This window comes from Oncorhynchus kisutch, linkage group LG14 (genome assembly GCF_002021735.2).
Source record: "Oncorhynchus kisutch isolate 150728-3 linkage group LG14, Okis_V2, whole genome shotgun sequence".
Classification (NCBI taxonomy): Eukaryota; Metazoa; Chordata; class Actinopteri; order Salmoniformes; family Salmonidae; genus Oncorhynchus; species Oncorhynchus kisutch.
Window position 1 is genome coordinate 26,867,921 of NC_034187.2, and position 16,909 is coordinate 26,884,829.

General features: G+C 44.4%; 1 protein-coding gene across 1 annotated transcript in view; it reads left to right on the top strand.

The window, feature by feature from the left end:
• The window catches only part of LOC109904078 (kinectin), a 32,921-nt gene extending 17,494 nt beyond the window's left edge, over positions 1-15,427 (top strand). Inside the window, exons 6-33 of the mRNA XM_020501189.2 lie at positions 102-233; positions 403-509; positions 663-807; positions 1,231-1,327; positions 1,451-1,629; positions 1,927-1,995; positions 3,606-3,643; positions 3,785-3,875; positions 4,262-4,330; positions 4,432-4,469; positions 4,616-4,706; positions 4,826-4,894; positions 5,006-5,043; positions 5,155-5,245; positions 5,392-5,489; positions 5,591-5,690; positions 5,793-5,833; positions 5,953-6,043; positions 10,121-10,210; positions 10,425-10,541; positions 10,628-10,717; positions 10,816-10,908; positions 11,187-11,255; positions 11,388-11,471; positions 12,178-12,261; positions 12,481-12,570; positions 12,818-12,928; positions 13,065-15,427. Coding sequence (XP_020356778.1) covers positions 102-233; positions 403-509; positions 663-807; positions 1,231-1,327; positions 1,451-1,629; positions 1,927-1,995; positions 3,606-3,643; positions 3,785-3,875; positions 4,262-4,330; positions 4,432-4,469; positions 4,616-4,706; positions 4,826-4,894; positions 5,006-5,043; positions 5,155-5,245; positions 5,392-5,489; positions 5,591-5,690; positions 5,793-5,833; positions 5,953-6,043; positions 10,121-10,210; positions 10,425-10,541; positions 10,628-10,717; positions 10,816-10,908; positions 11,187-11,255; positions 11,388-11,471; positions 12,178-12,261; positions 12,481-12,570; positions 12,818-12,928; positions 13,065-13,088 — 2,436 coding nt within the window. The 3' untranslated portion in view covers positions 13,089-15,427. The remainder of the gene's footprint in view (positions 1-101; positions 234-402; positions 510-662; positions 808-1,230; positions 1,328-1,450; positions 1,630-1,926; positions 1,996-3,605; positions 3,644-3,784; positions 3,876-4,261; positions 4,331-4,431; positions 4,470-4,615; positions 4,707-4,825; positions 4,895-5,005; positions 5,044-5,154; positions 5,246-5,391; positions 5,490-5,590; positions 5,691-5,792; positions 5,834-5,952; positions 6,044-10,120; positions 10,211-10,424; positions 10,542-10,627; positions 10,718-10,815; positions 10,909-11,186; positions 11,256-11,387; positions 11,472-12,177; positions 12,262-12,480; positions 12,571-12,817; positions 12,929-13,064) is intronic.
• Positions 15,428-16,909: the final 1,482 nt, after the last annotated feature.

Consider the following 16,909-nt stretch of genomic DNA (forward strand, 5'->3'; position numbering starts at 1 on the left):
GGTACCAAAATATATATCCATTGACTACATCACTGGTTTATTACCTGTATTACCTCATTCCAGTACTGATCCGCTGCCATTTCTGCCCTGTCCGCTGTTAGGAGCTGCAGCAGGAGAAGCAGAAGACTGTGAGGGCGGAGGCTGTTCTGAGGGACCAGCGTGGGGCGCTGGAGAAGGAGCTGAATGTCATGCAGGCTAAATCCCAGGGAGAGCTCCAGGGCATACAGATGAAGGTGACCACCATCCACCACACTGATACCTTTACTTAAACAGGCCAAACCTCAACTACCGTCACTTTTTACTGTCATGCTTTATACTCCAACATCAGTCCTGAGGCAGTATAGACGAGTGTTTCTGTATGATACTGTATGTTTGGTCGTACTGACTACCAATGTTGTGTAGTTCCAGAAGCTGAGGGAGCAGCTGGAGGGTCAGATCGCCAGGCTGCAGCAGGAGAACGGCATCCTGAGAGATGCAGTCAGCTCTGCCACCAACCAGATGGAGAGCAAGTGAGTGCCACCTCCCAGCTATCTTTTTCTAGATTATAAAGATGTTAAGTTCTTTGATAGGTATTGTATTGCACTGTAAGAATACTAGTTGCCTTTGAGGCACGGCATGGATGAGTGTGTGGGTTATAATAGTGGTTGTGGTGTGCATGGCAGGCAGTCGTCGGAGCTGAACCAGCTGCGCTCTGAGTACTCTGGTCTGATGAAAGAGCTGACGGAGAACAACAACAAGCTGCAGCAGGAGGAGCACCAGAGGAAGTCGCTGGAGGTCAACTACAAGCAGAATGTGTCTCAGCTGGAGGTATGTGGTTTGTCAGGGGAGGGGCAAATGACTCACACGGTCATCTAATTTAGTTATTTATTCAGCCCATAGTTCACTCGGCTGCCTCAGAGATTAAACACAAAGGAATCTCTCCTTCGTGGTCAGACCTGGACTGGACTGTTTTGGGTTTCTCACTGTAACCATGGGAGGGCCTGTGTCCGCCCTTCCTAAGGGGGGGGGGGGGCGTGTGATGTGTAATAGAACAGGGAAGTGGAGGATTGTGTTAGCTCAGGAAGTGGGTCTGTTTGAGGCTTTGTGCTCAGTATGAACACTGCTTCCCTGCAACAGACACCCAGGTCGGCCTTTCCTGTGTTCATAACCACAGTACAGTGAGATGGATTCTGAGAGGTTGTCAGTGTATGTTCACTGTTAAAGTGCCAAGTGTTGTCCTGTGATCACCAGGCTCAACTGCAGGAAGCTAAGCGCCGCTGGGACGAGCTCCAGAACTACCTCCACAATGTCAACGCAGAGAGGGAGAAACTTCATGCTGCTAAAGAAGGTGCTCAGAGATTCTATAAACAGACCTCTGAAACGCAAACTAATGCACGACTCATTGCCAATATGTAACAAATGTTACATGTGACGAAGGTGATATGACTGGGTCTGGTGTCTCCTCTCTCAGAGCTGCAGAGCCAGCTGCTGGCGGTGGAGACCGAAATGAGCAACAAGAACAAGGAGATCCAGACGCTGCACAGCAGCCTGACCGACACCATAGTGTCCAAGGACCAGGTGGAGCAGAAGGTGATGCAGCTGCTGGAGGTGTCCCAGCACAGCCTGGCTGACAACTCAGCGCAGGTCCAGGTAGGGGAACACAGCCCTAATTGTTGTAATGACAGATGTGATGTGTATAACAATAACACATTCCCTAGTGTTTACATTCACCAGTGGTTGACAGTTAAACTTGGAAGTTATAGTTATTGTGCCAGGTATAAACAGGACTTCACATTCAGACCATTTGGGAAATGAGGGAGAGAAGTAGTTAAAGGGGAACAGTTTTAGTTGAGAGACTGAGATGGGCCAAATATTTGAAGTATTTTTGTATTGATATTTTTCATATTCTGGTATGCACTCAACATAACATCCTTTTAATCCTGACAGGATCTCCTGAGGGAAAACAGTGGCCTTCAGACCAAGATTGAGACTCTGCAGAACCAGTTGAGCTCACAGGTATGTTTCACCCTTTAGTTCATCAACAAGAGTTCATATGTTTATATGTACAGTACCAGTCAAAGTTTGGGGACACCTACTCATTCAAGGGTTTTTCTTTATTTTTACCATTTTCTACATTGTAGAATAATGGTGACGACGTCAGAACTATGAAATAACACAAATGGAATCATGTAGTAACTAAAAAAGTGCTAAACAAATCAAAATATATTTGAGATTCTTCAAAGTAGCCACCCTTTGCCTTGATGACAGCTTTGCACACTCTTGGCATTCTCTCAACCAGCTTCATGAGGAATGCATTTCCAACCGTCTTGAAGTAGTTCCCACATATGCTGAGCACTTGTTGGCTGCTTTTCCTTCACTCTGCAGTCCAACTCATCCCAAACTATCTCATTTGGGTTGAGGTCAGGTGATTGTGGAGGCCAGGTCATCTGATGCAGAACTCCATCACTCTCCTTCTTGGTCAAATAGCCCTTACACAGCCTGGAGGTGTGTTTTGGGTAATTGTCCTGTTGAAAAACAAATTATAGTCCCACTAAACTATAATGGCATATCACTGCAGAATACTGTGGTAGCCATGCTGGGTAAGTGTGCCTTGAATTCTAAATAAATCCCCAACAGGGTCACCAGCAAAGCACCCTACATCACACCTCCTCCATACTTCTCGGTGGGAACCACACATGCGGAGATCACCCGTTCACCTACTCTGCGTCTCACGAAGACACGGCAGTTGTAACCAAAAATCTCACATTTGGACATTGATTGTGTTTCGTGGCCCAAGCCAGTCTCTTTTTCTTATTGGTGTCCTTTTTAGTAGTGGTTTCTTTGCAGCAATTTGACCATGGAAGCCTGATTCACTCAACATCAACTATTCAGAGGAGACTGTCTGTTACTTAAATTCTCTCTGAAGCATTTGTTTGGGCTGCAATCTGAGGTGCAGTTAACTCTGATTAACTTATCCTCTGCAGCAGAGGTAACTGGGTCTTCCTTTCCTGTGGCGGTCCTCATGAGAGCCAGTTTCATCATAGCGCTTGATGGTTTTTGCGACTGCACTTGAAGAAATGTTCAAAGTTCTTGAAATTTTCCAGATTGACTGAACTTCATCTCTTAAAGTAATGATGGACTGTCGTTTCTCTTTGCTTATTTGAGCTGTTCTTGCCATAATATGGACTTGGTCTTTTACCAAATAGGGCTATCTTCTGTATACCACCCCTACCTTGTCACAACACATTTGATTGGCTCAAACGCATTAAGAAGGAAAGTAATTCCACTATTTAAGGCACACCTGTTAATTGAAATACATTCCAGGTGACTACCTCATGTAGCTGGTTGAGAGAATGCCAAGAGTGTGCAAGGCTGTCATCAAGGCAAAGGGTGGCTACTTTGAAGAATCCCAAATATAAAATATATTTGGATTTATTTCACTTTTTTGGTTACTACATGATTCCATATGTGTTATTTCATAATTTGATGTCTTTACTATTATTCTACAATGTAGAAAATAGTAAAAGATCAAGAAAAACCCTTGAATGAGTAGGTGTGTCTAACCCTTTTTGACTGGTACTGTATATGTGAGTGTGTTGTGACCACTGTCTTCTCTCCTCTTTCAGGCCACTACTGTATCCCACTTTGAGGAGCTACAGAAGCTGTAAGTGTTTCCCCAGCCCACTTGCACATCTGTGTAGCCTGATCCTTGAATGTCCGTCTGTTCCTTATAATGTCCTCTCTGACTCTTGTCCCTGTCATATGGGTTGTGTTGCTGACTCTTGCCCTGTGTGGTTGTGTCCAGGCTGGCTGAGAAGGAGCTGCAGAGGAAGAGTCTGGAGGACTCCCTGAATGGTGAGAGGAGCAGTGGTGCCAGCAGGGAAACTAACATGCAGGTACCTACAGTAATACTGTCTAAACCCCCATTATTACACCTACTCTGTTAAATACGGTCTGTTAACCGGATGGAATGTGTTGAGCTGTAGGAATGCTGCTCACAGTACATTGGATTGATTTGTGGGCTTACTATACATGGAAGTTATTTCTTTGTGAAGCATAGTAGCTAGTACAGTTATAAAACAGAACTATGATAAGCCCTCTGGGCTGCCTTTGTTCATTAAAACAAAGTAAATTAGCTGAAAATGGTCATTAGGATAAAGATATTATCAAACTACTGTAGACCTACATGCACACTGTCAAATGAATAGTGATATCTCCTTTGTGTGAGATGAATGTTGTTGAATCTGGGCTTCCTGCCCTCACCCTCCTCTCTCCTCCACAGGCCATGCACAATGAGAACATGTCACTGAAGGTAGAGCTCCAGAATCTGCAGGCTCAGATTTCTGAACAGGTCAGAAGTGAAACATGACTGTTTTCTTAGATGGAACTCCTGCTGTGATCTCCCAGTTCCTCAGTATGCATAACTCTGACACACCCTCTCTCCCCATCTAGACTGCTTCTCAGCTGACCTTGGATCAGTTCCAGAGGAGGTATGTGAGAACGGAGAGCATTAAGACCACACCAGAAAACAATGCTCTACTTCACATTGACCGTGTCTCACTATGTCTTTGTGTTGTCTTTGTGTTGTTGACCCCCCCCCCCCCCCGCACGCACGCACACACACACACACACACAGTTTCCAAGAGCGGGAGGAGAACATCAAGACTGTGGAGGACCTGCTGAAGATGGGGCTGATTGAGGTGGCCAATAAGGAGGAGGAATTGAAGGTGAGCAGGGTTCAGGAATGAGCTTGATCATTCCCACCAGATAAACACCGTTTTGATCGTGCATTTTGTAAACAAAAATGATGATGAAGTGTTTGAAATCAAATTGCTTTCTCTGTCAGACTGTAAGAGAAGAGAAGGAGGTTCTGAAACAAGAGATAGAGGTTTTAAAGCTTCAGACTACTGAACAGGTATGTTATGCACACTTTTTCCCCCCACACGGATCTACTGTCTCTTTTTATTTTGATAGTCTCAACTCCGTTCCCTCATGGATTCTCCCTCTTGTCTTTTCCTACTCTCAGACATTGTCCGATTCGATAGTGGATGCACTACAGAGCAAGTAAGTCAATGAAAATACCACTTTTTCCTTAGCAACTGCTATGAAACAGCTTGCCATATTCATGGTCAATTTGTTCTGTGTTCGCTAAGTTTTGTTGTTCTGTGTTTCAAGGATCCAAGAGAAAGATGAGCAGATTAAGTCAATGGAGGAGAGCCTACAGGCAGCACAGGAGAGTGACTCCAGCAATGGGATGACCATTGAGGTGTGTTCATAGTCTCTCTCTCTCAACATTCAAGTTAAGTGCTTTATTGGCATGTGTTTAGACTTTTCCCAATGTTACTGTTTTGGTTATAGACTGTGTCTCCCTGCTGGGTGTTTTGTGTGACCATGTGTTTGTTGTCCCTGCAGTCTCTGGAGCAGCAGGTGGTGGGGCTGGAGCAGCTGAGACAGAAGGAGACGGAGGACACCACCAGTGCCAGAAACCAGCTCCTAGAACTACAGACACAGTAAGCCTACTGTACTATCCTTAAGCCTACTGTTCTACTCTTTCCTACTCGATTACTGCATTATACCCTGAGAAATTAGACTGACACACACTCTGTTGCAGGCTTGCTGCTAAGGACCAGGAGATCCAGACCCTACAGAGTGAGTTGGAGGCGAGGGCCAAGGAGGTGAGCGACAAGGTGCAGGAGTTACAGCAGCAACAGGTGAGGGAAGAGGTGGAAACAGTTCATTGGTCATCTGTATTGGCTGAATAGGAGAGGGTGAAAAATAATAAGATAAGTAATTAACTTTTTTTCTTGTTCTAGCTGACCCACACAGAAGCCCCAAGCCCGGAACTGCTGACAGTGTGAGTAACAGCAATACTTCACAGAATTCCCTTCAGTATACAGTAGGTGTCCCTTGGCATGGGGCTATCCAGCAGCGTTATGCTTGGTAATGTATGTGTGGTTGTGTTCTGTCCTCCAGGTTGGCAGAGAAGGAGAAGCAGGTGTCTGATCTCCAGGGAGAGCTGGCAAAGCTGAGGGAGTCCCTGGAACTGCACAGGAGCAAGAACAACGTAGGTGTCCTGTCCTGCTGCTTCCCCAGCCCACACCCACACTACCTACCTCTCCAGTCTAGCCCTGACATACATCTGCAGACCTCATCCTGTATATACTCTGCTAAACCAGGGGTTCTCAAACCCTTCCTCGGGGACCCCCCAGCCGTTCTATTTATTTAAACTATTCTGGAGCTAACACACCTGATTCAACTTGTCATCTAATTATTAAGACCGTGACTAGGTGAATCGATGAGTTAGAAAAGGGCTACAACAAAATTGTGACATGTCTGGGGGGTCCCTGAGAGGTTTGAGAACTGCTGCCCTAAACCACACCCCTCAGTGATGTCACTCTACCCATTCATCTGCAGTCCTGTGCACCTCTGCTTCAAATGAATAATCTCACTCTACTCATTTTCCCAAGTGGATAAATTGCATTTTGTCGCAGACTATGAATGAAATTAATTAAGCTACTTGAAATGATTCAAGTCAGTAATTTCTCTACCATTTACATTTTAGTCCTGTTAATTTGAAATTCCATGCACAATCAAACAGCATAGTTAAGGGCTGTCAGTCTACTCGGCTCTGTTCATGGCCATGTTTACAAGGAGTCCCTATTTCTGTGTCCACAGTATAACAACAGCCTTGTTTTACAGAGACTTGAGAGCTACCTTGTTGACTAGCTCTGTATAACGTGATTTGGCTTTTTCTATCTAGGTACATTTGACTTTTTTGGCAGTGAGCTGCAGCTCTCCTTCAGATTCTTTCAGTGTCTATCCCAAAGACCTCTACTAAGTGACTAACTGTTTGTTTTTGCCGATAAAATTTAGTGGCCGATCCTTTCAAAGACTCAATCGTTAGATGGGCAGCACATGTTAAGCTGCGCTTGACCCTTAGACTGGTTTACAGGTAAAGTGCAGTGAGGATTTTCTTTTAAACCTACACTCAGAAACAGGATAGGACAGCTGTACAGAAAAGGAGAGTAGAAAATAGTATTAGCTAATGGTTCTCTGTTCGTCCCTATATGAATTGTTTGTGTTGGTCACTGCATACTTTTCCCTGAGGCTGAACTGAAAGTCGTATTTCTTTTGAAACTGACCAGGAGCTTCGGGTGAAAAACAGGTGTGCTCTGGCGGCCACCGAGTCCATGCTTCAGGGGAAACTTGGCAAAGCCCTCAAGGTTCGGACGCTGCTTCCAGTCTGCTTCACTCTAGATTGAAAACTTGATTAATCCCCAAACAGCTATTGCCATACTCGACCAGTGAGATTACTCCATGATTCATACATATGCTGCTGCATACTGATTTCTCCCCTCTTTCTGCACTCTGGCCCTGAATAATTGTCTCCATTAGCTATTCCTCTCTCAGGAATATCAGGAAGACTAATGAACTTTATGCACTTTACCACGGCTGTTCTTGAGTTCTGCTTGCTATTCTGCGCTAAAATCTGCTTTACTTATACAGTTACACAGTATAACTACATAAATTCCAGTGCAAAGTAAAACTGTGAATTGAAAGTGAGTGTGCAGTGACTGACTCCAGATTTCATGTAGCGGGATGGTCATAATGAGTTTGTGATCCATGATCTTTGTGATGCTCCTCTCACTTCCTGCCATGTGCTTCTCTCATTTCCTTTCCCCAATTCTGCATGTTTTCCATTATGCTTTGTGATGTGTATACACTGACATCAATACAGCCATCAGCCGCTAGTGAAATTCTATTCCAAGAAATTTGATCCTGCAGAATTGCCGTACGTAACTCATACTTGAGTTAAAGTAAAGATACCTTCATAGAAAATGGCTCAAGTAAAAGTGAAAGTCACCCAGTAAATACTACTTGTGTAAAATATACTTAAGTATGAATCATTTCAAGTTCCTTAAATTAAGCAAACCAGTAAGCACAATTTTATTTTTGTATTTTATTTACGGATAGCCACGGGTACACTCCAACACATTTACGAACAAAGCATGTGTGTTTAGTGACTCCGCCAGATCAGAGACAGTGGGGATGACCAGGGACGTTCTCTTGATAAGTGTGTGAATTGGACCAGTGAAAATGTATGGTGTAAAAATTGCATCCTTTTATTTAGGAATGTAGTAAAGTAAAAGATGTCAAATATGAAGTACAGATCCACAAAAAAATGACTTTAAAGTATTTTTACTTAAGTACTTTACACCAATTGAAATAAATAAATGAGGCTCTAATCTATGGATTTCATATGAGAATGGGAATACAGATTGGTCACATGCTGTATCTTAAAAAAAAAAAACATGTTTTAAGTAGGGGTGTGGATCAGAACCAGTCAGTATCTGGTGTGACCACCATTTGCCTCATGCAGTGCGACACATCTCCTTTGCATAGAGTTGATCAGGCTGTTGATTGTGGCCTGTGGAATGTTGTCCTACTGGGTCGAAGTTGCTGGATATTGGCGGGAACTGGAACACACTGTCTTACAGGTCAATCCAGAGCATCCCAAACCTGCTCAATGGGTGACATGTCTGGTGAGTTATGCAGGCCATGGAAAAAGTGGGACATTTTCAGATTCCAGGAATTGTGTACAGACCCTTGCGATATGTGGCCGTGCGTTGTCATGCTGAAGAAACATGAGGTGATGGCGGCGGATGAGTGGCACGACAATGGACCTCAGGAACTCGTCACGGCATCTCTGCATTCAAATTCCCATTGATACAATGCAATTCTGTTCGTTGTCTGACGCTTATGCCTGCCCATAACCCCACCGCCACCATGGGGCACTCTGTTTCTAACACTGACATCTGCAAACTGCTCACCCACACAATGCCATACACGTGCTCTGCGGTTGTGAAGCCGGTTGGACATTCTCTCCAATGACATTGGAGGTGGCCTACAGTAGAGAAATTAACATTAAATTCTCTGGCAACAGCTCTGGTGGACTTTCTTGCAGTCAGCATGCCAATTGCACGCTCCCTCAACTTTTGGCATCTGTAACGTTGCATTGTGTGACAACTGCAGCAATTTTTCAGATTTGCTAGAAATATTCTATTCTGCATTTTTTATTTTAGTTTAGTGTAGAAACCAGACTGTAATATTGACACAAGTTCCTCTGCTGTAGCTGCTGTTAATATCCACCCAGCTGTTTCCTAGGTTTTTTTTCTAGTCCTCTTCATCAGTGAGAATATGATCTGCCATTACCCTTTGCTTAGCCGTATGTATTTAGGGACCCACTAATAAACCATAGACTAACAGATTGCTCTCCTACTATAAACAGTTGTGGGGGTTCGGTATATTTTAGCCACAGTTCTAACCCCTAATGACTTGCTCCTCATGTCCATAAAGCAGACCGGGTACATGGTGAACTGATTTTCCCAGCAGCTGCTCTCGGCCATCTTGGTACAGTAAAAATGGCCTTCATTTAAGCTGAGTGTAGGAGTTCCTGGACACCTGTTGTGTGCTCTCAGGAAAATGCATGCTCATACACAATCCAAAGCATATGTCACAGCGTAGATCCCTTTCCCCTTACAACACAAGGTGTTAATGAGAGTAGAGGTGGATGTGCCAGGACATCTCTCTCCTGAGAGTTTCAAGCCCTGTGCAGCTAGTGTGATTAATGGTACCAACGTAGTGGGTTTTGTTTGGTGGTTCTTCATCACGGAAGCATGTGTGGTGCTCTATGGGAAGAATGTTAGCTCCTCCGGGGCATTACTGCAACTGAATGAACAAGAGTGAGTAACATGTTCCTCCTTGAAAGGACACCAATGTGAACCTGTGGAGAGCAGAGCTGGGTCTAAACTTAATGAACTCGTCTCGTGGTGGTGCGTGGCTGCTGAACGCTGGGGTGGATGAATACTTGCTTGAAGCACACTCAATAAATGAGCCGTTGAAGCTGTTTGTTACACTGGAGTGTCGTGGAGAGGGAGTTGTTTGTCACAGGCCATGCTCCTGTATGCACTCTGAGATGGGAGAGGTGAAACCAGGCGAGCAGAGAGGTAGCGATTTGAGGTGTTGATGTTTTCCTGCACAGCTGTGTGTGTGTGTGTGTGTGTGTGTGTGTGAGCCCTGAGTGTAGTCCATGTTGAACGTCCCCTTTTCTCTTCCTTCTCGCTCTCCTCTACCTCTTCAGGAGCACCAGACAGCCCTGGAGACAGCTCAGGTAGAGTGTCGAGATGTTTTGCACAGACTGCTACCCAACGTGCCTCTGCCTGCTGAACATGTAAGGTCTCACAATACAGTATATAATATGCCATTTAGCAAACACTTTTACCCAAAGCGACTCAGTCATGCATGCATACGTTTTACAAATGGGTGTCCCGGGAATTGAACCCACTATACCATGCTCTACCAACTGCCATACAGAGAACCACATGATGTGATATTAAATTCTAAGTTAATCTGTTCCACATGGTCTATTGTTGTGTATCTCTCAGAACCACCAGGAGTGGCTGCAGAGGTTTGAGACTGCAGTGAAAGAGGCCCCAGCAGCAGAGGTGAACCTAGCAGCAGAGCCCAGACCTTCAGCTCCAGGGGGCTCAGAGGACACCAAGGTTTCCTTTTACAAAGATGTGTATGTTTTAAAATGTCTGAGAACTGGGGTGGAAAGAAGTGAAACCAGGGCTGTTCCTTTCACCAGATATTGGCTGATAAGCTGAAGGAATCAGAAGAGGCCCAGAAGGTTCTACAGAAAGATTGTGAGACATACAAGAAAGTGTTGGCTGAGACGGTGAGGCGACGCTCTCTATCAGTGTCCTGTAGATGACGTTAGAAAGGTGTCGAGAGGAGGCTGTGAAACTAACCTGTAATAACCTCTACTGTCCACAGGAGGGCATCCTGCAGCGCCTCCAGAGCAGTGTAGAGCAGGAGGAGTCTCGCTGGAAGGTGAAGCTGAATCTGTCACAGACAGAGCTGAAAGAGGTGAACACGGAAGAACATTAAATTAACCTCATTGTTTATATTGCACTTTTAATAATATCATTGGTATGTGTGGTGCAGTGGAGACTGGTGGGAGGAGCTATAGGAGGATGGGCTCATTGTAAGGCTGGAATGGAATAAATGGGACAGCATCAAACACATGGAAACCACGTTTGACTCCGTTCCTTCATTTCCGCCATTACAATCACCTCCTATAGGTCCTTCCACCAGCATCCACTGGTGTGGTGCCTATAGTCACTCTCCTGCCCTTTCTTTCCTAGATGAGTGTGAAAGTGGCAGCACTGGAGCAGGAGGTGGACAGGATGAGTGACCTCGGGGAGCTGGACAACGTCAGTCCTTCAGTTTAATACTTTACATACCGCTCAGCAATTGTATTATTTAGTCACTTTACATCAGTTGACACATTCAATTTAATAGATTTTCATACATAGCTAAAAATTCAATATTTTGTTTGTCCATAGTTGAGAAGGGACAAGCAGTACCTTGAGTCTGAGCTGGAGAGAGCAGAGCACGAGAGCGCCACCTATGTGACGGAGGTCAGCGAGGTGAGCTGACTCAACTTCCTGTCATCTACCTGTCATACTCGGTCATTTCATAGTGGTTATCCATCTATGTAGTCATAGGGACGGCAGGTAGCCTAGCGGTTAAGAGCCTTGGACCAGTAACCAAAAGGTTGTTGGTTCAAATCCCTGAGATGACTAGGTGAAAAGTCCGTCTGTGCCCTTAAGCAAGGCACTAAACCGTAATGACTCTGGATAAGAGGGTTTGATAAAATGCAAATGTAGTCATTCCCCTCTGCATTGTTTCTGCATGTTACTGTACTTGCTATATGTTTATGGAGCTTGTCTCTTTGTTTACTGTTTGTGGTATCCACCATTGTGTTTGTACATGTAACAGTTGGACATTAAATTCATACACACACAACACATTTTTCATTGTAGAATGCTCTGTTTTTATAGGGTTTACGAACTTCATACAGTAAAAAATAAAAGTTTGTCAGTGTCTAGCTAATTATTATTAGTTTAGTAGATATAGCTACATGACTACCTCAACTGCTCTAAAAGCCAAGTGAAAACAGTTTTGGTGTATGCAAAACAGATGTTTGCATTTTATTGGTCGAAATGTACAAATATATCACCTCATGTATATGCAAATTCCCCCCTCCAAACAGTTTGAGATCAGATTTTACCAGGAGTGGAACGGTCATTGTCATGTTAAGTGTCTCATCTCTCTGTTGGTGTTTGGTTGCAGCTGAAGACCCAGCTGACTGAGACTCTGTCTAAACTGGAGACTGAGGAGCATGAGAGGCAGAAGGTGGCTGGGGATCTCTATAAGGTATGACAACCCCTCAGGATTGGACTACCATAAGTTTGTTTGGATGTACATTGTTGTTAGAGAAATAGTTTGTTACCAGTCCCAAGTCTAGAATGAAACACTCTAGGAGCTAAATCCACTCTGAACATTTGAATATGTGGATGTGTTGAACACGCTTATATTACCTGAAATGTAAGCTTAAATGTTTCTTGTAATTTCCCCCATCCTGCTCCACCTCAGGCCCAACAGTCTCTGGATCTGATCCAGGAGGAGTTCTGCAAAGAGACCGGCCAGGGTGACCTGATAGAGAACAGCAACCTCTCATCACACGTAAGACTTACTGGAGGGGAAGGGGAACTTTGTCTGTGGCAAAGTTTTTATTTTAAATATTTGTTTTGAAGTCAGTCACGCATATGATCTAGGTAGTGTACATTCATGGTAAAAACACAGGTAGCTATGAGTATTTGTAATATTGTATGTTAAATGTAACCAGTCTTTACCTAGGGGTAGTTTTATTGACCAGTAGGTGTAGTTATATTGAAAGTGACCAGAGGGGAGTAACTAAACCGTCCCTCAGGAGGATATTGACAGGAAGGAGAAGAAGACTGCAGGCCTAAACAAAACTGTGAGGGAACTGCAGCAGCTGCTACTGGCTGTCAACCGGCAACTCACCAAGGGACAAGAGGCGGTAGGACATTGGATAACTCAGCAATCAAAAGAAGTGTTTGAAATATAGGAGTCAATTAACAATAAATGGAGGGTATAACTGGCATGTAAGTCTTCGTTGTAACTCTAAAGAGATATTGAACTGTGCTTTCTTGCAGGAATCAGACTCGCCTGAAGTATAGGGAGGGGAGGATGGACCCTCTCTAGAGACAACCTCTCCACCTCTACCTCTCCTATCATGCCCTCATCCTCTCCTGCTATACTCCTCGCTTTCCCTTTCACCTGTACTGTAGGCAGCCTCTTGCTGACCCCATGCCCAGTGCTGACCTATAACCTCTGACCCCCACCTGCTCCTCCTCAGCAAGGTCAGGGAGAGACCTGGCTGGGCCCCAGAGCAGAGGGGCTCCCTTAAACTACAAACACGCCGAACACCAAACCAGACCTTACTACTGCAAAGTCCCACCACATTCCTCATGATCCCAACAGCACAGCCAGAACTAAAGGCATCCTACACATTCAGACTGTGTGGCATCCCCCCCCCCCCCCCCCCTCTGTTTAGTACCCCCTTTTTTTCAATGGAACGCTTTGAATACATCGTATTTCTCTGTTAGTTTTCTTTGTCAAGAAGGCGATGAAGTGGATTCCTAAATTAACTTTGGGTTCTTTGTCCTTTTAAGTTAAAAAAGGAAAAATGTATTGTTTAAAAAAGTAACTGTTAGGACCTGCTGACTATACACTAAAATTGTTGTTCTCTTTAACTCCTGTCCTGACAACTCAAACATGTACTGTACATGTGCTGATTCATGAATACATAACTACTGTACATGCATACTTTGGCTGAGTATTGGGAGGGGAAGGGGAGGGTCCCAGCATGTCAGATGGGACACTAAGTAACTGTAACCATGGAGATCTGTAGAGGAAGTCTAAGTGCAGAGCCAGTAGGAGGGAGGCTGTGGCTTTGCCTCGCTGTGGGAGCAGAACGACAGGTCTACCGAGTTGAGGTTTTTAATCCTTCTGTAACTATTAGAGGAATCCCATATTATCTGTAATCAACGCTCGCTATATTGTTGGTCATTTCATTAACACTGAATATTTCGGGGGGGGGTTTTGTAACAGGTGATCGTTAGTAAAAGGGATGCTTGAAAAATCTGCTTAGTGTCCTGTCTTCAGTTCCGCTCATCTTGACTGCACTTTCTTTGCCATACCACTGAGGGGCACCAATCTTCCAGACCTTACCTCTGCTTTTATGAGCAAAGATGGGGCCTAGTTCATTGCAATTTTCTCCATTCTACACTTACAAAATCAACCCCTCAACACATCTAGAAACCACCTTGAAATGTTGTGCCTACTTGGGGGTTAAGGGAAGCTTTTTTCGTTGCTTTCATCTATCGGATACTTTCAGACCTATGAAATTTAATTTAGACCTGAAATAAACAAAGGGAAGGTCATTAACTCTGCTCATTTTTTACGCTGATGACCAACGTTCTAAGTGCATGACTAATCAATAGAATAATGTAAGGCTGTCCTCCCCTTTCAAGACAATCATGTTGCTGTCATGTGGTGGGTGTAATTTTAGGACACAGGAGGGCATTTGTGTGATTATGGTGTGTTAGCATGACACTTCAATTATGAAACTTTGTGTGACTCAGGTTGCCATCAGGATGTCAACGAAACGTTACTCAACAGGTTAATTCCGCATTCTTGCAAAACATTGTGCAACACGTTGATTCATCATGCTATAGTTTAGTGGAAGTATGGCTGTGGGCTGAAATGGTATAAATAGCTGGGGTTTAGCTAGAATAATGACTGGCTGTGGTAACTAGTGACGAAATAATAGATCGCCAAGAAGGACAAGGAAATATTATCAGGTTTGTCACTGACAGCTGTACAAGCAGTGGATCAGTGAATTACATATCCTGCTTTTACCTTCCATTCCCGGTGGAGTTCAACATGTTAGGGAGGACATCGCATCTCTGGCGTATACTTCTGACCACATTCAGATGATTCAGAGGGGTTGAGTTAAATACCGAAGACACATCTCGGTTGAATGACTAGGTATCCCTTTCCAATATACTGTAGTTCATTTAAGAATTAGCCTTGATTGTTTGTTTCCGACTTTACCTTAGCTAAGACAGAGAGGAAACACCCGTTCTAAAATGGCATGATCATAGAATTGACTGTGTGTGTGTGTGTGTGTGAGTCAATGTAGTACACTCATTGCTCTGCGCTTGTCACCTGTAAACCTGTATGTGGTCCTTCAGGACTGAAGAATAACAACAGGACTTTTGTTCAGCACAGGGGTCAGGGGAGAAAGTAGCACAGGATCAGCACATTCCAAAAATTCTCCCACTGTCATGCTGCAGTCAGCTGATTATGGGCCTTAGCCATCATGGAGACCTAGCTATCGACAAAACAGGCGCCACACCATAACCTCAGCATAACCCTCTCTACCCTGATATGATACAGGACCGTACATCAGTGCCTCTGTTAAACACCTTAATAAACAGTTGTTTCACTTTCCTATGATGCAGATCTCCAGTCTCTAGATTTCTCACACACATGCATTGTCCTGTGAAGTATATCTCACTCTGTTTAAATAATGACTAGTCTGTTCTTGGAAGTCTTATGCCCACTGTGCAGCCGTATTCATCGACCTGGCCAAGGCTTTTGACTCTGTCAATCACCACATTCTTATCGGCAGACTCAACAGCCTTGGTTTCTCAAATGATTGCCTCGCCTGGTTCACCAACTGCTTCTCTGATAGAGTTCAGTGTATCAAATCGGAGGGCCTGTTGTCCGGACCTCTGGCAGTCTCTGGGGGTACCACAGGGTTCAATTCTCAGGCTGACTCTTTTCTCTGTATATATCAATGATGTCGCTCTTGCTGCAGGTGATTCCCTGATCCACCTCTACGCAGACACCATTCTGTATACATCTGGCCCTTCTTCGGGCACTGTGTTAACAACCTCCAGATGGGCTTCAATGCCATACAACTCTCCTTCCATGGCCTCCAACTGCTCTTAAATGCAAGTAAAACTAAATGCATGCTCTTCAACCGATCGCTGCCTGCACCTGCCCGCCCCTCCCGCATCACTACTCTGGACGGTTCTGACTTAGAATATGTGGACAACTACAAATACCTAGGTGTCTGGTTAGACTGTAAACTCTCCTTCCAGACTCACATTAAGTATCTCCAATCCAAAATTAAATCTAGAATCGGCTTCCTATTTCGCAACAAAGCATCCTTCACTCATGCTGCCAAACATACCCTCGTAAAACTGACCATCCTACCGATCCTCGACTTCGGCGATGTCATTTACAAAAATAGCCTCCAACACTCTACTCAACCAATTGGAGGCAGTCTATCACAGTGCCATCCGTTTTGTCACCTGACGCTCTCGTTGGCTGGCCCTCGCTTCATACTCGTCGCCAAACCCACTGGCTCCAGGTCATCTACAAATCTCTGCTAGGTAAATCCCCGCCTTATCTCAGCTCACTGGTCACCATAGCAGCACCCACCCATGGCACGCGCTCCAGCAGGTATATTTCACTGGTCACCCCCAAAGCCAATTATTACTTTGGCTGCCTTTCCTTCCAGTTCTCTGCTGCTAATGACTGGAACGAGCTGCAAAAATCACTGAAGCTGGAGACACATCTCTCCCCCTAGCTTTATGCACCAGCTGTCAGAGCAGCTCACAGATCACTGCACCTGTACATAACCCATCTGTAAATAGCCCATCCAACTACCTCATCCCCATACCTTATTTATTTATCTTGCTCCTTTGCACCCCAGTATCTCTAATTGCACATTTATTTATATATAATATATATATTCTGCACATCTACCATTCCAGTGTTTAATTGCTATATTGTAATTACTTTGCACATACTGTATATAGACTTTTTCTACTGTATTATTGACTGTATGTTTGTTTATTCCATGTGTCACTCTGTGTTGTTGTATGTGTCGAACTGCTTTGCTTTATCTTGGCCAGGTTGCAGT